At 37.7% G+C, this 21,864-nt stretch overlaps 1 protein-coding gene across 1 annotated transcript in view; it reads left to right on the top strand.

The window, feature by feature from the left end:
- Positions 1-21,864, top strand: part of LOC105472026 (ankyrin repeat domain-containing protein 36A-like) — a 203,055-nt gene that overhangs the window by 142,132 nt on the left and 39,059 nt on the right. The window contains exons 76-83 of the mRNA XM_071077048.1: positions 246-459; positions 2,808-2,991; positions 4,112-5,029; positions 12,629-12,781; positions 14,927-14,997; positions 15,336-15,429; positions 15,928-15,956; positions 20,992-21,158. Coding sequence (XP_070933149.1) covers positions 246-459; positions 2,808-2,991; positions 4,112-5,029; positions 12,629-12,781; positions 14,927-14,997; positions 15,336-15,429; positions 15,928-15,951 — 1,658 coding nt within the window. The 3' untranslated portion in view covers positions 15,952-15,956; positions 20,992-21,158. The remainder of the gene's footprint in view (positions 1-245; positions 460-2,807; positions 2,992-4,111; positions 5,030-12,628; positions 12,782-14,926; positions 14,998-15,335; positions 15,430-15,927; positions 15,957-20,991; positions 21,159-21,864) is intronic.

The raw sequence follows: 21,864 nt of genomic DNA, 5'->3' as shown, positions 1-21,864 counted from the left end.
AGGACCTGTCTGAGTTTATAATTGTCACCTTTTTATCTTGGTTCTTCATTATGCTTTAAGCTAAAACAATAGCAGAGGTGGTGTCTTATCTGCAGACCTTAGTATAATATCTTCTACCTTGTAGGCACTCAATATGTACATATTTGTTCAATGTATGAACGAATGCATGTTAAAAATGCACAGTCCTTTATATCCAAAAACTTACTCATGTATTTTGTCTCTATTTTGTTTTTTCCCGGTTACAGATTGTGTTCGCCTATCAAAAATTAAAAATGCATTTCGTTTTTGTAAAAGATCGATAAAACTTAAAGATAATCACTGTGAGCGACTTATAGTAAAAATTCAAAAAATGAAAAATAAGGTTAGTGTACTACGGAAGAGACTATCTGAAAAAGAAGAAATAAAATCGTGCTTAGAGCATGAAAAACTTGAATGCGAACAAGAACTCTGTAGTGTGAGGTATGACCTTGTTCTAAAGAAATGTTAGAACTATTTGTTTTATACTAAAGACGTATAAGGAAAATTTTTGTAATTGCTAACTTTCCTTCTAGGATTTACAGGGAAAAAAGTTTCTTAATCTTATGGAGTGTGAAATTATTGGATATAATATCACAAGTTCTTAATTGTGAATACTTCTCTAATAATTAAATGCATATTCTTTTAAATCATAGTTTTAATGGCTGTATAGAATTTTACCCTTTGGAAATCTCATTATTTAATTGATGAATTGAATTTTAGGTTTTAAAAAGTTTTTGTATTAATGCTACAAGGAACATCTTTTATTTACACGTAGTTTTCTACATTTTTAATTATTTACTTTGGATAAATTCTTCTGGTTAAAGTACAGAAACTTTTTTAGATCTGTTTTAGATCTTTGATCAATATTTCTAAATTGTTCTTAAGAAAGTTTATATTAATTTATAATTCAATCAACAGGGTATAAAATAGATATTTTCTTTATCCAGAATAATTATTTTAAAAATTATCAGTCGGGTGCGGTGGCTCACACCTGTAATCCCAGCACTTCGGGAGGCTGAGGTGGGCAGATCACGAGGTCAGGAGTTTGAGACCGGTCTGGCCAACATAATGAAATGCTGTCTCTACTAAAAATACAAAAAATTAGCCAGGCATGGTGGTGTGCACCTGTAATCCCAGCTACTCAGGAGGCTGAGGCAGGAGAATCCCATGAACCTGGGAGGCGGAGGTTGCAGTGAGCTGAGATTGCACCATTGCACTCTAGCCCAGTGATAGTGCGAGACTCCTTGTCAAAAAAAAAAAAAAAAAAAAAATCCAGTTTTATTCTTAATATGTAGGGAATAAAAAGTAAAATGGAAAGTGTTTACTGATTAGCTTCTTCAACATCCCTCTGCTATGTAGATAAAATTAATTCAAAGTTTTATGCTGAAGACACGTATTATTCTTTATTGTTTAATTAAATATTAGATCTTGTGTTGTTCCAAAACAGATTTTAAAATTGTTTATAAAATACATACTAATCAACAGGATAGATTGAAAGTGTTGCCCAAAAAACAATCTTAAAAAGTGTAGGGGGTAACATATTACATTCTTAACCTAGTCTTGGATTACACTAATCTGCTGATATATATTTCATAAACACATCAAAAGTGCTATCTTACAATGTAAATTAGTTTAGGGATACTTGCAATGAATGTTTCATGAAGGTGGAAATATATTTCTAGTGAATGTATCAACTTGTTTATAAAAAGTTACTTTATGTTAATTAACTCTAAACGATTCATCCTAATTGAAAAGTAATTACTGTGTGAAGAAAAGGTAATTTTTATCTTGTAACTTTACTGAATAATTTTCAGCATCTTTTTTCGTAATATTTGCTAGAGTTACAAGTAACAGAAACTTATGCAGGGTGTTCTTTTGTCAGTACATTTCAACTTATACATGTCCTTTGGATGAGATTGAGGTGAGAAATTAAAACCATGAGAACTAGAAAGAAAAATAGTATTTAAGAACATAGAAACTTTATTAGGATAATAAGCAACATATGAATGTTTTATTTTCTAATATCAACAAAGAGAGTCAAACTCTGTAAAATATTTGAAGAGATTTATTCTGAGCCAAATATGAGTGACCATGGCCACTGACACAGCCCTCAGGAGGTCCTGAGAACATGTGCCCAAGGGGCGCAGCTTGGTTTTATACATTTTAGAGAGGCATGAAACATCAATCAAATACATTTAAAAAATACTTTGGTTTGGTTCAGAAAGGCAGGACAACTGAAAGCAGGGGCTTCCAGGCTATAGATAAATTTAAACATTTTCTGGTTGACAATTGGTTGAGTTTATTTGAAGACCTGGGATTAATGGAAAGAAATGTTCAGGTTAAGGTAAATGATTGTGGGGACCAAGTTTTCTTGTGCAGAGGAATCTCTCAGCAGACTTCAGAGAGAGCAGGTTGTAAAATGTTTTCTTATGGGACCTTTTAAAAAGGGTGCCTGGTTCTTAGCTGATTGTCTCCTGGATCTTCATAGAAAGGAAGGAAAACAAAGGCGAAAAGGGGGTTCTCTATAGAATGTGGATTTTTCCCACAAGAGACTTTGCAGGGCAATTTCAAGGTATGGCAAGGAAATATATTTTTGATTAAATATTTGCTTCCTTGTCTCATAATGTTATGCCAGAGTCAGATTGAAAAGCAAGTCACAATATACGGGGTCAAATAAAATCCATCTGATGAGAATCCATGGTACCCCTTAGGTAGGAATTTGCACAAGATAAAAAATTAAAGCTTACTCCTCACTGATAAAATAAATACTAAGATAAGTATATTTACAGATTTACCATACAGCAAGAAAAAGAGAAAAGAAGAAATGTTGAAGAGTTGCACCAAAAAGTTCGGGAAAAGTTAAGAACAACAGAAGAGCAACATAGGATAGAAGTTGATGTGACAGAACAAGTTAAACTGGCTCTCAAATCACTGGAGATGGAATTGAAGAGTGTAGGAAAGAATTCAAATCAGGTTTGGTAAAACTTCATATTTCTACTTTTTTTAAATGTTACTTATAATATCTCTTTCATTTAATGTATATTATTTAAGCCTAAAAAAAACCCCAAATTGTATTTCATCTTAAAAATGAATCAAGGAATTTATAGCTACAATTATTTATAATCTTGAAATATTTTATTTTAGTTCAAAGACCTTTTGAAAACAATGCTATTCTATAATGTATACTTAATGGTATTGTGAGTATTTTGTTCCTAGTGACATAGTTCAGCATATTTTCCCCTATTTCATGTTAATTACTGTTTCAAATGTTATGGAAAAGAAATAAAAGTGATCACAATAGCAAATAATCTCATGATTTTCTAGGAAGAGCTTTATAAATTTAATTTTCTTGACTTTTGGTGTTTTGAAATAAAAGATTATTTTTGTATGTCTATATCTACCTCACAGAAGTAACGGATTTGGTGGAAGAGCACTAGAAGTAGAGTCAGAAAAGCTGGGAAAAGTCCTGCAGCTTGCTTATATTTTTAACCTTTTGCTATAGAATTATAACTACATGAGTTCATTGATTTGTACATGTAAAAGTGCTTAGTACAATATCTAGACTTATCATTTATCAATAAATGTCATTCTTAAAACTGACCATAACAATATTAGAAAAGTAGAATATCTATACTATATTTTAGGAAAAGGGAAATTAAAGAATTTGGAAAATGTCATTCATCTGTCCAAATATCTGCCAGGCTAAGGCTCTCACTATAGGGAGATGTATAGCTTAGATGTTAGAGTGTAAACCCAATTTTTTAACATGATCATAGTTATTAATTCTTTATGCTTTGCAATTTGTTGTAATTCAGTAAAAGCCTTTTTTAATTCTGAAATTTAAAAAAATTTTCGAGTGGTTTTTTTTTTTTGCTTTCATGGATTCACTGTCTTCAAATAAACTTTCAAACTTTGGGGAATTAATGCTTTTTGAGGTTTGAGGTTTTGACTCAACTTCTTTTTTCCCAGTTAGATACCCAGTTATGGCAACCCTCTCATTGTATAAATGCACAGGTTATTATTTAATTTCAAAAGCAATCACAGTATGTTATCCTATTGGGTACTAGTTATAAGTTTTCTTTGTTTTACTTAGATTTCTGATACTGATAAAAAAGAAGAAGATCTGCTACATGAAAACCACTTGATGGAAGATGAAATTGCCACGCTCAGACTGGAAATAGACACAATAAAAAACCAAAACCTGGAAAAGAAATACTTAAAAGACTTTGAAATTATGAAAAGAAAGCATGAAGACCTTCAAAAGACGCTAAAACGGAATGGGGACACATTAGCAAAAACGATAGCTGATTATAGTGTACAGCTTGCTGCTCTGACAGATGAGAACGCAACGCTCCGTTCCAAACTGGAGAAGGAAACACAGACCAGGCAAATACTGGAAACAGAAACGGAATCATACCGTTGTAGACTGAATGCTGCTCTATCTGATCATCATCAAAGTCACTCATCAGAAAGAGACCAAGAGCTTGCTTTCCAGGGCACAGTAGATAAATGGTGTCATTTACAGGAAAATTCGAATTCTTGTGTTCTGACTCTTTCTCAGCAACTTTCTAAAGCTGAGAGTAAGTTCAGAGTCCTCGAAACTGAGCTCCATTACACAAGAGAGGCTCTGAAAGAAAAGTGTTTGGTTTTTGAACATGTACAAAGAGAACTAAACCAAAAACAGTGTCAAATGAAGGACATTGAAAAAATGTACAAAAATGAATATGATAAAATGGAAAAATGCATAGAAAAGCAGGAAAGATTTTGTCAACTAAAAAAACAAAACATGTTACTTCAACAGCAACTGGATGATGCTCGCAACAAAGCTGACAATCGAGAAAAAGCAATACTGAATATTCAAGCCAGATGTGATGCTAGAGTACAAAACTTTCAAGCTGAGTGCAGAAAGCACCGTCTTTTACTACAAGAAGACAATAAGAGGTTGGTCAATGAATTGAATCATTTGAAAGAAAAAGAATGCCAAAATGAAAAAGAGAAAGCAGAGAGAGAAGTAAGTGTCAAGAAAAATAAGTATTTTTCAAACTTCCTGAAGTAAAATTTGAAGTAATATTTGGTTACAGCTAAATGTTGGATCTAGTTGAATATAAAAAAGGATACATATGATAAATGTATCTGCTATATCAGCTGAGAAACATTCCTTGTTTCCAGCAAGTCAGAGTTAAAACTGAGAGATTCTTTCCTCTGATTAAATTCATGTGTCACTTATACAATTTTAAGTTATAAAATGTTAATGTAGACTAATATTAATAATGTAGCCTTATACTGCTGAAATAATTTTTTTCATTTCAAGACATTTCCAGACCATGATAAATCAGATATATGGAAATGCTCATACCTAAAATGGTATTTTGAAATTGATTCAATTAAGTGGGGTACTTCGACAGTTAATTTCAGATTTCCCAGATGAACTGAAGTGTATTCCTTATTTCATAATTATTTTTCTTCAGTAGCTTTAAATATATCTTAGTTGGTACAATTTTGTTTTTCTTCATATCAATTTGACTTAAATCTGAAACTATTTCAATCTCAAATTATGTATAGATATGATCATTCCATTCTTTAAAGGCATCTAATTTTATTTATATTATAATATGGGGAAAATGTGGTAAATTTTAGCCAAACCATATTTGATTTAATCTTCCCACTGGCATTTATAATTTACTTTCAGTTTTGTTTTTTTTAAAATTTTTTTTATTATTATACTTTAAGTTCTAGGGTACATGTGCATAACGTGCAGGTTTGTTACATATGTATACTTGTGCCATGTTGCTGTGCTGCACCCATCAACTCGTCAGCACCCATCAACTCGTCATTTACATCAGTTATAACTCCCAATGCAATCCCTCCCCCTTCCCCCTCCCCGTGATAGGCCCCGGTGTGTGATGTTCCCCTTCCCGAGTCCAAGTGATCTCATTGTTCAGTTCCCACCTATGAGTGAGAACATGTGGTGTTTGGTTTTCTGTTCTTGCGATAGTTTTCTGAGAATGATGATTTCCAGCTGCATCCATGTCCCTACAAAGGACACAAACTCATCCTTTTTTATGGCTGCATAGTATTCTATGGTGTATATGTGCCACATTTTCTTAATCCAGTCTGTCACTGATGGACATTTGGGTTGATTCCAAGTCTTTGCTATTGTGAATAGTGCCACAGTAAACATACGTGTGCATGTGTCTTTATAGCAGCATGATTTATAATCCTTTGGGTATATCCCCAGTAATGGGATGGCTGGGTCATATGGTACATCTAGTTCTAGATCCTTGAGGAATCGCCATACTGTTTTCCATAATGGTTGAACTAGTTTACAATCCCACCAACAGAGTAAAAGTGTTCCTATTTCTCCACATCCTCTCCAGCACCTGTTGTTTCCTGACTTTTTAATGATTGCCATTCTAACTGGTGTGAGATGGTATGTGGTTTTGATTTGCATTTCTCTGATGGCCAGTGATGATGAGCATTTTTTCATGTGTCTGTTGGCTGTATGAATGTCCTCTTTTGAGAAATGTCTGTTCATATCCTTTGCCCACTTTTTGATGAGGTTGTTTTTTTCTTGTAAATTTGTTTGAGTTCTTTGTAGGTTCTGGATATTAGCGCTTTGTCTGATGAGTAGATTGCAAAAATTTTATCCCATTCTGTAGGTTGCCTGTTCACTCTGATGGTAATTTCTTTTGCTGTACAGAAGCTCTTTAGTTTAATTAGATCCCATTTGTCAATTTTGGCTTTTGTTGCCCTTGCTTTTGGTGTTTTAGACATGAAGCCTTGCCCATGCCTATGTCCTGAATGGTATTACCTAGGTTTTCTTCTAGGGTTTTTATGGTATTAGGTCTAACATTTAAGTCTCTAATCCATCTTGAATTAATTTTCGTATAAGGAGTAAGGAAAGGATCCAGGTTCAGCTTTCTACTTATGGCTAGCCAATATTCCCAGCACCATTTATTAAATAGGGAATCCTTTCCCCATTTCTTGTTTTTCTCAGGTTTATCAAAGATCAGATGGCTGTAGATGTGTGGTATTATTTCTGAGGACTCGGTTCTGTTCCATTGGTCTATATCTCTGTTTTGGTACCAGCATCATGCTGTTTTGGTTACTGTAGCCTTGTAGTATAGTTTGAAGTCATGTAGCGTGATGCCTCCAGCTTTGTTCTTTTGACTTAGGATTGTCTTGGAGATGCGGGCTCTTTCTTGGTTCCATATGAACTTTAAAGCAGTTTTTTCAAATTCTGTGAAGAACCTCATTGGTAGCTTCATGGGGATGGCATTGAATCTATAAATTACCTTGGGCAGTATGGCCATTTTCACGATATTGGTTCTTCCTATCCATGAGCATGGTATGTTCTTCCATTTGTTTATGTCCTCTTTTATTTCACTGAGCAGTGGTTTGTAGTTCTCCTTGAAGAGGTCCTTTACATCCCTTGTAAGTTGGATTCCTAGGTATTTTATTCTCTTTGAAGCTATTGTGAATGGAAGTTCATTCATGATTTGGCTCTCTGTTTGTCTGTTACTGGTGTATAAGAATGCTTGTGATTTTTGCACATTCATTTTGTATCCTGAGATTTTGCTGAAGTTTCTTATCAGCTTAAGGAGATTTTGGGCAGAGACAATGGGGTTTTCTAAATATACAATCATGTCATCTGCAAACAGGGACAATTTGACTTCTTCTTTTCCTAACTGAATACCCTTGATTTCTTTCTCTTGCCTGATTGCGCTAGCCAGAACTTCCAACACTATGTTGAATAGGAGTGGTGAGAGAGGACATCCCTGTCTTGTGCCAGTTTTCAAAGGGAATTTTTCCAGTTTTTGCCCATTCAGTATGATATTGGCTGTGGATTTGTCATAAATAGCTCTTATGATTTTGAGATACGTTCCATCAATACCAAATTTATTGAGAGTTTTTAGCATGAAGAGCTGTTGAATTTTGTCAAAGGCCTTTTCTGCATCTATTGAGATAATCGTGGTTTTTGTCTTTGGTTCTGTTTATATGCTGGATTACGTTTATTGATTTGCGTATGTTGAACCAGCCTTGCATCCCAGGGATGAAGCCCACTTGATCATGGTGGATAAGCGTTTCGATGTGCTGCTGGATCCGGTTTGCCAGGATTTTATTGAGGATTTTTGCATCGATGTTCATCAGGGATATTGGTCTAAAATTCTCTTTTTTTGTTGTGTCTCTGCCAGGCTTTGGTATCAGGATGATGTATGGCCTCATAAAATGAGTTAGGGAGGATTCCCTCTTTTTCTACTGATTGGAATAGTTTCAGAAGGAATGGTACCAGCTTCTCCTTGTACCTCTGGTAGAATTCAGCTGTGAATCCATCTGGTCCTGGACTTTTTTTGGTTGGTAGGCTATTAATTATTGGCTCAATTTCAGAGCCTGCTATTGTTCTATTCAGGGATTCAGCTTCTTCCTGGTTTAGTCTTGGGAGAGTGTAAGTGTCCAGGAAATTATCCATTTCTTCTAGATTTCCTAGTTTATTTGCATAGAGGTGTTTATAGTATTTTGTGATGGTAGTTTGTATTTCTTTGGGGTTGGTGGTGATACCCCCTTTATCATTTTTTATTGCGTCTATTTGATTCTTCTCTCTTTTCTTCTTTATTAGTCTTGCGAGCGGTCTATCAATTTTGTTGATCTTTTCAAAAAACCAGCTTCTGGATTCATTGATTTTTTGGAGGGCTTTTTTGTGTCTCTATCTCCTTCAGTTCTGCTGTGATCTTAGTTATTTCTTGCCTTCTGCTACCTTTTGAATGTGTTTGCTCTTGCTGCTCTAGTTCTTTTAATTGTGATGTTAGAGTGTCAAATTTAGATCTTTCCAGCTTTCTCTTGTGGGCATTTAGTGCTATAAATTTCCCTCTACACACTGCTTTAAATGTGTCCCAGAGATTCTGGTATGTTGTATCTTTGTTCTCATTTGTTTCAAAGAACATCTTTATTTCTGCCTTCATTTCGTTGTGTACCCAGTAGTCATTCAGGAGCAGGTTATTCAGTTTCCATGTAGTTGAGCGGTTTTGATTGAGTTTCTTAGTCCTGAGTTCTAGTTTGATTGCACTGTGGTCTGAGAGACAGTTTGTTATAATTTCTGTTCTTGTACATTTGCTGAGGAGTGCTTTACTTCCAATTATGTGGTCAATTTTGGAATAAGTGTGATGTGGTGCTGAGAAGAATGTATATTCTGTTGATTTGGGGTGGAGAGTTCTGTAGATGTCTATTAGGTCTGCTTGCTGCAGAGATGAGTTCAATTCCTGGATATCCTTGTTAACTTTCTGTCTCGTTGATCTGTCTAATGTTGACAGTGGGGTGTTGAAGTCTCCCATTATTATTGTATGGGAGTCTAAGTCTCTTTGTAAGTCTCTAAGGACTTGCTTGATGAATCTGGGTGCTCCTGTATTGGGTGCATATATATTTAGGATAGTTAGCTGTTCCTGTTGAATTGATCCCTTTACCATTATGTAATGGCCTTCTTTGTCTCTTTTGATCTTTGATGGTTTAAAGTCTGTTTTATCAGAGACTAGTATTGCAACCCCTGCTTTTTTTTGTTCTCCATTTGCTTGATAGATCTTCCTCCATCCCTTTATTTTGAGCCTATGTATGTCTCTGCATGTGAGATGGGTCTCCTGAATACAGCAGACTGATGGGTCTTGACTCTTTATCCAGTTTGCCAGTCTGTGTCTTTTACTTGGAGCATTTAGTCCATTTACATTTAAGGTTAATATTGTTATGTTTGAACTTGATCCTGCCATTATGATATTAACTGGTTATTTTGCTCGTTAGTTGATGCAGTTTCTTCCTAGCCTCGATGGTCTTTACATTTTGGCATGTTTTTGCAATGGCTGGTACCGGTTGTTCCTTTCCATGTTTAGTGCTTCCTTCAGGGTCTCTTGTCAGGTAGGCCTGTTGGTGACAAAATCTCTAAGCATTTGCTTATCTGTAAAGGATTTTATTTCTCCTTCACTTATGAAACTTAGTTTGGTTGGATATGAAATTCTGGGTTTAAAATTCTTTTCTTTAAGAATGTTGAATATTGGCCCCCACTCTCTTTTGGCTTGTAGAGTTTCTGCTGAGAGATCTGCTGTTAGTCTGATGGGCTTCCCTTTGTGGGTAACCCGACCTTTCTCTCTGGCTGCCCTTAAGATTTTTTCCTTCATTTCAACTTTGGTGAATCTGGCAATTATGTGTCTTGGAGTTGCTCTTCTCGAGGAGTATCTTTGTGGTGTTCTCTGTATTTCCTGAATTTGAATGTTGGCCTGCCCTACTAGGTTGGGGAAGTTCTCCTGGATGATATCCTGAAGAGTGTTTTCCAACTTGGTTCCATTTTCCCCCTCACTTTCAGGCACCCCAATCAGATGTAGATTTGATCTTTTTACATAATCCCATACTTCTTGCAGGCTTTGTTCATTTCTTTTTCTTCTTTTTTCTTTAGATTTCTCTTCTCACTTCATTTCATTCATTTTATCCTCAATCACTGATACTCTTTCTTCCAGTTGATCGAGTCGGTTACTGAAGCTTGTGCATTTGTCACGTATTTCTCGTGTCATGGTTTTCATCTCTGTCCGTTCGTTTATGGCCTTCTCTGCATTAATTATTCTGGTTATCAATTCTTCCACTCTTTTTTCAAGATTTTTAGTTTCTTTGTGCTGGGTACGTAATTCTTCCTTTAGCTCTGAGAAGTTTGATGGACTGAAGCCTTCTTCTCTCATCTCATCAAAGTCATTCTCCATCCAGCTTTGATCCATTGCTGGCGATGAGCTGCGTTCCTTTGCTGGGGGAGATGCGCTCTTATTTTTTGAATTTCCAGCTTTTCTGCCCTGCTTTTTCCCCATCTTTGTGGTTTTATCTACCTCTGGTCTTTGATGATGGTGGCATACTGATGGGGTTTTGGAGTGGGTGTCCTTCCTGTTTGTTAGTTTTCCTTCTAACAGTCAGGACCCTCAGCTGTAGGTCTGTTGGAGATTGCTTGAGGTCCACTCCAGACTCTGTTTGCCTGGGTGTCAGCAGCAGAGGCTGCAGAAGATAGAATACTGCTGAACAGCGAGTGTACCTGTCTGATTCTTGCTTTGGAAGCTTCCTCTCAGCGGTGTACTCCACCGTGTGATGTGTGGGGTGTCGGTCTGCCCCTAGTGGAGGATGTCTCCCAGTTAGGCTACTCAGGGGTCAGGGACCCACTTGAGCAGGCAATCTGTCCGTTCTCAGATCTCAACCTCTGTGTTGGGAGATCCACCGCTCTGTTCAAAGCTGTCAGACAGAGTCGCTTGCGTCTGCAGAGGTTTCTGCTGCTTTTTTTTTTTGTTGTTGTTGTTGTTTAGCTGTGCTCTGTCCCCAGAGGTGGAGTCTACAGAGACTGGCAGGCCTCCTTGAGCTGCTATGAGTTCCACCCAGTTTGATCTTCCCAGGGCTTTGTTTACCTACTTAAGCCTCAGCAATGGCGGGCGCCCCTCCCCCAGCCTCGCTGCTGCCTTGCGGTTAGATCACAGACTGGTGTGCTAGCAATGAGGAAGGCTCCGTGGGCATGGGACCCTCCCCACCAGGTGTGGGATATAATCTCCTGGTGTGCCCATTTGCTTAAAGCGCAGTATTGGGGTGGGAGTTACCCGATTTTCCAGGTGTTGTGTGTCTCAGTTCCACTGGCTAGGAAAAGGGATTCCCTTCCCCCTTGCACTTCCCAGGTGAGGTGATGCCTCGCCCTGCTTCAGCTCTTGCTGGTCGAGCTGCAACAGCTGACCAGCACAGATTGTCCAGCACTCCCCAGTGAGATGAACCCAGTACCTCAGTTGATAATGCAGAAATCACCTGTCTTCTGTGTCGCTGGCGCTAGGAGCTGGAGACTGGAGCTGTTCCTATTCAGCCATCTTGCTCCGCCCCCCCTTACTTTCAGTTTTTAAAGAAAAAATTTGCTCATAATTTTTATTTCAAGGCTCAGTTACTATCATTTGGATATAACTTTGTCCAGGACAAAGAGAGGCATAGCTATCTGTGATTTATTAGTTTGACTGGATCCCCATTTTCAGACTGAGGAGGATTTCAGACTGATGAGGAGTGTCAGGATTCACATAGAGTAGGAATGGAGTGAGTAGGGAGGAGAGAGTAGCAGCTGAGTCAGGGCAGGAGGTGGAGGGCAGGTTACTTAGAGCATCTAAGGCCACTGGATTTTTACTTTTTTTCTGAGATAGAAATCTATTGGAAGGATTTAAGCATATGATTTAATGTGAAGAACTCTGAGGTTGATTTGAGTTTCTAATTAAAAAAAAGAGGGAAATCATTCCACAATGTATAAGTTACTACCATCAGTCTCACCCACATACTCATTTCTTTTTGAGACTTCAGAAGGTTTTTAAGCATTGCAAATTCATCAGGGGAGGAATGACTAGTGGACTGAATATGTTGTGTGAATAACAATACCAATTTGGCAGGAAGATAACACCTTCTGTATCCTCAACTGGATTCAGTAATACACAGGAGTGAGTACACACGAGGAAAAGAAGGTGAATCGGTCTGTGTGGTGATATTTTTCAAAGTGTATACTTCAGAGTTAAATATTATTAATGGTTTAATAATAAGATGATTTGTAAAATTAGTAACAAAAATAACATCTTATCAGGTAGTTGTGAGACAACTTCAGCAGAAACGAAATGATGTCTTAAACAAACAATCGTCAACAAAAGCTTTGCTGGATGCTTCATCGCGTCACTGCGTCCATTTAGAAAATGAGATGCAGGATTCAAGGAAGAAATTAGACCAGATAAGAAGTCAAGTATGTATGAAACTTTGCACACCAACAACTGTTAATCTGGAGCTGGTTAACCAATATAAAGTGTCGGGGTACTAATTTTAGTGGATGGCTTTCTTTTGTATTTTTATTATAATTAATTTTATTAAAATTTTATAGTGCATGCTTTCTTTTGTATTTTCATTATTATTAATTATTTTTAAATGTTATTATCTTTATAATGCGCCTGTATCTTTTTTTTTTTTTTTTGAGACGGAGTCTCGCTCTGTCGCCCAGGCTGGAGTGCAGTGGCGCAATCTTGGCTCACTGCAAGTTCTGCCTCCTGGGTTCACGCCATTCTCCTGCCTCAGCCTCCCGAGTAGGTGGGACTACAGGCACCCACCACCACGCCGGGCTAATTTTTTTTTTGTATTTTTGGTAGAGACGGGGTTTCACCGTGTTAGCCAGCATGGTCTCGATCTCCTGACCTGGTGATCCACCCGCCTCGGCCTCCCAGAGTGCTGGGATTACAGGCGTGAGCCACCGCGCCCGGCCTGCACCTGTATCTTAATCTCTGGCTTTCATTCTGCCATTTTTTATACATTTTTTTTTCTTAAATATTTAACCTTAGGAAAGTTGAGAATTATGCATCATTTCTCACAGAAGTTCAGAGAGGTTTTTTTTCCCCCTGTTAAACCGTCTGTTTTTAGTGATTTCTCTATTGGCATGGTGAGGCAAGCCAGATTAATTCAGAGGATAATGCCTAATGGAATGTTTCAGAAAATTATCTTATTTTTAATCTCTACTTTTCTGAATGAATAAAGAACCTGTGTATACTTAATTTCATAGATTTCAGGTTAACTTGTTCAGAAAGGCCATTCTACTGAATCAATTTTGATTTTGATGAAAGTCCTCACTCTCTCTTTGTATTGGGCTCAGAGAGCACACTCTGTCTCTATATGAATATGGACAGTTGGCATTTGCAAACATGTATCTATTTTCTCTTGTTTATAGAAAAAGGTAAACTAAAAAGGGGGTTATAGAAGGTCAGCAAAGGATGGGTTTGAGATGTTTGGGTTGGTTAAGTGGGCATTTAGACAACAAGGCTTCTCCTTTGGCATGTTTAATGGGCATCCTTGCAGTTTAAGATGACGCTTTTAAATTACTTCTCTCCTAATGATGACTTGAGTCCTGCTATTCGGTGGGAGAGTCAATAAGATCCTGTAGGATCTTATTTGGAACTGACTTTGTTGATTTTAATTTTGTTCCTGCCTTTTTTTTTTTTTTTTTTTTTGAGACAGAGTCTCGCTCTGTTGCCCAGGCTGGAGTACAGTGGCGCGATCTTGGCTCACTGCAAGCTCTGCCTTCTGGGTTCACGCCATTCTCCTGCCTAAGCCTCCCAAGTAGCTGGGACTACAGGTGCCCACCACCGTGCCCAGCTAATTTTTTGTATTTTTAGTAGAGAGGGGTTTCACTGTGTTAGCCAGGATGGTCTCGATCTCCTGACCTCGTGATCCGCCAGCCTCGGCCTCCCAAAGTGCTGGGATTACAGGCGTGAGCCACCGGGCCCGTCCCTGTTTCTGCTTATTTTTAAATTTTCTTCTTGTTTCCCTAGAAAGGAAAGATGATGCTTATTTAGTTTTAAATATTAAAAAATGTGCAAGTTGCTTTGCTATAATAAAACTAAATGCATACATACAAAAAAAAATTATAGTTGATGTGGTAGCGTTTAGAATTCAAAATATAAATGCTTAGCATGAGGTAATCCTTTATCTTTCCACATTTTACCAGTTTGTAAGTTTGAGTGTTTATCTGATAAAATGTAATTCAAAAGCAAGAAGAATGTTGTGTTTTAGTCCTAGAGCAGGGGTCAGTGAACTTTTCTGTAAAGGGCCAGACAGTATTTTTTAAGGCTTTGTGAGCCATAAGATCCTTGTTGCAATAACTCAGCCTTGCCATTATAGCACAAAAGTAGCCGTAAACAGTATGCAGATTGAAGGGGTGTAGCAGTGTCCCACTCAAATTAATTACAAAAAACAGGTAATGGGATGGTTTCTACTAGATTATGATCTTTTTTAAAAGATCTTAATAGTCTAAAAACATTTTATATGTATTTTGTTGGTTCGTTTATCTACTAATGGACATTTAGATCATTTCCAAATGTAATTTTTTTTAAATTCTTTGTTTTAGTTTCAAGAAATACAGGATCAACTTACAGCTACTATAAGATGTACTAAGAAGACGGAAGGCCATGCACACAAGTAAAATTTGAAGCAGCACACAAAATAACTTGAGTATTTATAAAGCAAAAGAGCACTGTAGTATGAAAATTGTATCAGTTATGATAATAAGTATGTCTTTGTGAAACCAAAGAAGTTTCATTTGTAAGCTATGTTGAAATACATCATTTTTCTATATTATTCCTAAATTTTTCATATTATCAACAAAACGCAGGTAGAAAAATGACACAGTAGCCCAATCATCTACTTTTACAATTGCTAAGAATTTGTGTAATTATACCTTCAGAAGTTTATGTAGAGTTTACATGATGTTAAAAAATTTATGTGTGAGAGTAATTATTTTAAAATGCACATTTTAGGCTTGAAGTAGAAAATGCCATGATAAGAAAAACTATTAAAAAACAGGATGACCAAATTGAGCGGCTTGAGAAAATCCTGCAGCGTTCAAGTTTGGTAAGCCAATCTCTTAATTTCTGTCATACTGAAAAGGAATTTTATTTTTCCAGTAGGACGGGTTAAATATCCCTTGTCCAAAATGCTTGGGACCAAAAGTAGATTTTTTTCAGATTTTGGAATATTTGTGTATACCTAATGAAATACCTTGGGGGTGGTACCTGAGTCTAAACATGAAATTCGTTTATGTTTCATATGTAAGTTATGCACATAGCCTGAAGGTAATCCTCTATGATGTTCTACAGTAATTTTTTGCAGGTAACAAAGTTTTTACTGTTTTCACCGCAGCCTGTCACATGAGGTCAGGTGTGGAATGCTGCAGTTGTGGCGTCATGTCCGTGCTCAGAGAGTTTCAGATTGTAGAGCATTTTGGATTTCAGATTTTTAGATTAGGGATGATCAATCTACAGGACAGATGCTCCATGACTTACAGTGGGTTTACATGATAATGTCCCTTGTTTGACTGAAACATTATAAGTAATATTTGATTTATTTCAGATGCTGCCTGTGTTCAGGAAGTAGTGAAGGTATGTTGCCAAAATTTATGAATTAAATTCAAATCATTGATTTCTGAAATAAACGGTATTCCTCTCAATTGCTTGGTTAATAAATGCTACATTAAATATTTTTTCTTACACATATCCAGTGAAAGATGTGAAAACATAAACATTCACAGTGAAGAGTATACTTATGCCTTGTTAATTCGTCATGTTCCATAGCTTTAAAAAAATCGTGAGAAGTCTGTGTATCCCTTTTTTTCTGGCCCTACACTTTTCTTCTGCCACCCCTATAGAACTGTCAGCCTGCACACTGAAACTGTTCTCAGAAAACAAAGGCATCATCAACTTCTCAAGGTTTAAGGTAGTGATTTAAGGCGAACAGACCCCACACTCGTTGATAATAATTAGTTAAGCAATTACAGGTCACAAGCAGTCACTTGACCAGTGACATTTTAAATCTCCAGTCATTGACCTTGTTATTGGTTTACTTTTGCCCCTGGGAAAAGTTGAAAATTCCTTAGCATGGAATCAAAACTCCCACATCAGTGTGGTTCTTGTCAAGTTATTCAGCCTTATCTTTCACCACTTACCACACTCTGCCCCTTTGTTCTAGCATCCAGCCAAACTAAACTACATGGAGTTCCACAGTGATCATCCTCACCTCCAGCTCTTTGCATTTACTTCTTCCGTCTATTCTCCATGTGTTTTCCTTCTCCTTCAGATATTAACCTATGAATTGCCTCCACCAAAAAGCCTACAATATTGACACAAACCTGGGCTAGTATCCCTTCTGTGTTTTCCAGTAAGTGCTGTCTTATGCCTGTCATTGTATGTATGACTCTGTATGGGAATTGCCTGTTTGTTTTTTCAGATTATAGCATACAGTTGTTGAGGGGTGGACCGTATCATCTTTATCTTGTAATTCCAGTGCTTGTCCTAGTACCTTAGCACATGGTTGCTGAATACACAAATGAAGAGTGAGAAATGCAGAAGCTCTGATACTTAACTGCCATGATAATGAATTCAGTGTGCAACTATGGGCAAATTACATTTAATAGTAATTGCATATTGTACTTATTTTTCATTCTTATTAACACTGATAAACGTTTCAACTCATACTGACTTTCTCTTAGTTAACTGTGAAATCATTTAGCTAAAGAATATAATTCTTTCTTTTTCATTCTGACTTCTTCTGAATTTAAATCCGGATCCTCTATAGCAGGGGTCCCCAACCCCCAGGTCACAGACAGGTCCATGACCTGTTAGGAACCAGGCTGCACGGAGGAGGTGAGTGGCAGGCAAGCGAGTGAAGCTTCATCTGTATTTCCAGCCACTCCCCGTTGCTCACATTACCACCTGAGTTCTGCCTCCTGTCAGATCAGCAAAGGCATTAGATTCCCGTAGGAGTGAAAACCCTATTGGGAATTGCACATTCAGGGGATCTACGTCACATGCTCCTTATGAGACTCTAATGCCTGATGGTATGTCATCGTCTCCTATCTCTTCAAGATGGGACCATCTAGTTGCAGAAAAACAAGCTCAGGACTCCCATTGATTCTACATTATGATGAGTCGTGTAATTATTTCATTATGTATTACAATGTAGTAATAATAGAAATAAAGTGCACAATAGATGTCATATGCTTGAATCATCATCCTGAAACCATCCCCCAAACCCCCATCTGTGGAAAAATTATCTTTCACAAAACTGGTGCCTGGTGCCAAAAAAGTTGGGGACTGCTGCTCTATAGCTTCTGCACTGGGATCTACCAATGAGTAAACTCTAAATCAATAACTAGTTTTAAAAGCATAACAAGAATATGTGCTGGCTGCCTGCAGTGGCTTATGCCTGTTTTCTCAGCACTTTGGGAGGCCAGAGCGGGTGGATCACTTGAGGCCAGGAGTTCAAGACCAGCCTGGACAATATGGTGGAACCCTGTCTCTACTAAAAATACAAAAATTAGCCGGGGGTGGTGGTGCATGCCTATAGTCTCAGCTACTCAGGAGGCTGAGGTGGGAGAATCACTTGAAACTGGGAGGCAGAGGTTTCAGTGAGCCAAGATCGTGCCACTGCACTCTAGCCTGAGCGACAGAGTGACTCCATCTCAAATGCAAAACAAAACAAAAAGAATACGTGCTGACAAAACAAAATCTAAAAGATAAAATTGTATTACTAGACTGTTAACATATTTTGTTTCCCATTAAATGTGTGACATGCAAAGATGTTTATTAAATGAAAATATTTTTGGATCATGCATCAAATTCCACAGCCTCTATAGTTAGTGCCCAAGGAACTGTTTTCTTGACAACTTTGCTCTAGGAGGCGACAGGATTTTGTATTTTTGAGTGTGTTTAGACCACAGAAAACAAAGACGTAAGCATACAATGGGCCCACATTCAGAAGCTATCTCCTCAGGATCAGAGGCTGCATCCAGAGTGTGCATACGTGTGTTTGTCACAGATCCTCTACCAAGCTTAATGGAGAGAGAGTGGGAGATAAATGTCCATACTAATCTTCATCATGTAGTTAGAAAGAATTGAAACACTCATCCAGCCTTCTAACTTTTTAACTACATCTGGATCGTCTGGCTCCTACCTTAACCAATTTTTGGTTACCGGCAAGGCATGGCACATCCTAAGTTCCAGAGAGCCACAAAAAACAAAGACAACACTATAGCACACAGGGATTTGAGAGGTACCTGAAGATCTCTGGCTGGAAAGTTTGGTGAGATCCTTTTCCTACATGAGGCCAGTCTTATCAAATGCACAGGAGCCAACAGAGAGAGTCAAGGAAAAATGAAGAAACAAGGAAATACATTCAAAGTAAGAAAACAAGATAAATCTCCAGCACCTGAGTGAAGTACAGATATGTAATTTATCTGATAGATATTTCCAAATAGTGGTCGTAACAATAATCACTGAGGTCAAGATAGCTTTGCAAGAACAAGCTGAGAACTTCAAGAAAAGGAAAAACGTTATACAATAATGTCAAACCAATCATAGATCTAAAGTGTACTGTAACTGAACTGAAAAAAATTTAATAGAGGTGTTCATTGACAGAATCTATCAGTGAGCTTTAAGACTGGTCACTGAAAATTACCTAATCTGAGGATCAGAAAAAAAAAAAAGATAATGCAAAAAGGGTGAAGACAACTTTAGAGAGTTATGGGACACCGTCAAGCAGGACCACTCTCACATTATCGGCATGCCTGAAGGAGAAAAGAGGAAGAAAGGAACAGAAAAATGTTTAAAGGAATAATGACATACTTATCAAGCATGGGAAAGAAAACAGAAAGCCTGGTCCAGAAAGCCCAAAGGAAACCAAATAAGGTGAATCCAGGTACTCACAACAAGATACACTATAATGAAATTGTCCAAAGTCAAAGACTAAAAGAGAGTAATATTGTTTGCAAACTTGTACCCTCCAAATACTGTGTCAAGATTTGATCCCCGATGTTGGAGGTGGGACCTAGTGGGAGGTGTTTGGGTCATGGTGGTTGATCTCTCCTGAATAGCTTTTTGCCCTCTTTTCACTAATGAGTGAGTTCACACTGTATTACATGAAAGATGGTTATTTAAAACAGTGTGGCACCCCTCCCCTCTCTTCCTACCTCTCTAGCCATGTGTGACATACCTGTTGTCTCTTCACCTTTAGCCACAAGTAAAAGCCTTCTGGGTCCCTGACCAGAAACTGTGTGGATGCCACTGCCATGCTTCTACAGCCTGCAAAACTGTAAGGCAAACAAACCTCTGTTCCTTATAAATTACCCAGTCTCAGGTATTTTTTTATAGCAACACAAAAATTTGTGTTTTTCTGTGTTGCTCTTTTCTGTGTTATTCTGTGTTGCTAACAGAAATTAGCAACAAGGAGTGGGGTTTTGCTTTAAAAATACCTGATAATGCAGAATTTGCTTTGGAACTGGGTAATAGGCAAAGAAGACAGGAAGATGAGGAAACTTGTGGAACTTATTAGACCTTGGTTAAGTGGTTGACCAAAATGATAATAGGAATGTGAACAGTGAAGGCCATGCTGTTGAGGTACATAAAATACAAATTTCAAGAAGTGGCTGCACCATTTTGCATTCCCACAAGCAATGAATGAAGTTTCCTTTCATTCCAGATCCTTGCCAGCACTTGATGTTGTCAGTCATTCTAGATTTTGGTTATTCGAATACGTGTGCAGTGGCATCTCATGGTTGCATTTCTCTAAGGAAATATTGTATGTAGCCTCATTACATATGTTTATTTTCCATTTGTATAATTTACTTGGTGAGGTACTTGTTAAGGTCTTTAGCTTATGTCTTTTACTGATCACCTTTAAGAATACTAATATGTTTTGAATAATAGTTCTCAATCAGATATGTTTTGGCAAATATTTTTTCCATCTGTGGTTTTTCTTTTCTTTCAGTGTCTCTAATGGTGTAAAAATGTTACATTTTCATCAAGTCCAACTTATCAATTCTTTCTTCTATTGACTTCAACTTTGGTGTTTTTTCTAAAGGTCGTCATTAAACCCAAGATAATCTGTATTTTCTTCTATATTATCTTCTATAAATTTTATGGGGTTTTGTATATTTATGTTGATGATCCATTTTGAGTTAATTTTGGTGGGGGTGTAAGGTCTGTGATTTATTTATTTATTTTTTGCATGTGGATATCCAGGTATTCCAGAAGCCCTTCCTGAAAAAACTGTTTCATCATCATAATGCCTTTACTTTTTTGACAAAAATTAATTGAATGCATTAATGTGTTTCTATTTCTGAACTCTCTATCTCATTTTATCCGTTTGTTCTTTCACTGATACCACACTGTCTCCATTACTGTAGCCTCACAGTCAGCCTTGAAATTGAGTAGTGTCTGTCCTCCAAGTTTGTTCTTCTCCTTCAATATGGTGTTAGCTATTCAAGGTCTTTTGCCTCTCCATATAAACATTTTCACTTAGATTTTTAATTGCATTGAATCTATACATTGGAAAGAACTGACATCTTAATAGCATTGAATCTTCTTATGAATATGATATGTATCTCTTTTTGCTTCATTCTTCTTTGCTTTCTTTCATCAGATATGGACATTTCTGGGATTACAGAGCCCCCTCTAAGCACAAGACAGTGAAGAATCCACATTCTTCAGCCAGAAAGTCACCTATGAGAGCCAAATGTCTGACCATAGACAGGAGAGTCAGAGAACGATAAAGACATCTCAGGAAAATTGTAAAAATAATCAGCAACCGTACGTGGATAACCCTTTCAAATTTCCCAAGGGCACCTGTCATTTCAGCCAATACTTGCCAACTTGTGCCAAGGATGCTGGCGCTCCCTGGGATGAGTTTCCCGGGGGAGGAGCTGGCCGCCATCTTTGCTGTTTGGGCGACACAACCATTCCAGCCTGTGGGCTTTGGACAGTGCAAACTGATGAGGTAGAAGGGATCCCTGGCACAGCACAGCTGCTCTACCAAAATGTGCCCAGATTCTTTTTTTTTTTTTTTTTTTTTTTTTTTGAGAAGTCTTGCTCTATCACCCAGGCTGGAGTACAGTGGCATGATCTCGGCTTACCGCACCTTTCACATCCTGGATTCAAGCAATTCTCCTGCCTCAGCCTCCGAAATATCTGGGACTACATGTGCCCATCACCACGCACAGCTAATTTTTTGTATTTTTAGTAGAGATGGGGTTTCACCATATTGGCCAGGCTGGTCTGGAACTCCTGACCTCAAGTGATCCGGCCTGCTGTGCCTCCCAAAGTGTTGGGATTACAAGCGTAAGCCACCGTGACCGGCCCCAGACAGATTCTTTAAGGGGATTCCCAATCTGTTCCTCCCAACCAGGGCCTCCAGCTACCCCGCCGGTGTCTCGGGCTGACAGAAATTTGCATTCTCCCTGGGAAGGAGTTCTGGAGTTCCTGTCCAGTGGGAATCCTTCCAACTGGGGCCTGGGGG

This window comes from Macaca nemestrina, chromosome 13 (genome assembly GCF_043159975.1).
Source record: "Macaca nemestrina isolate mMacNem1 chromosome 13, mMacNem.hap1, whole genome shotgun sequence".
Lineage (NCBI taxonomy): Eukaryota > Metazoa > Chordata > Mammalia > Primates > Cercopithecidae > Macaca > Macaca nemestrina.
This window is presented reverse-complemented; position numbering and strand designations above follow the sequence as displayed.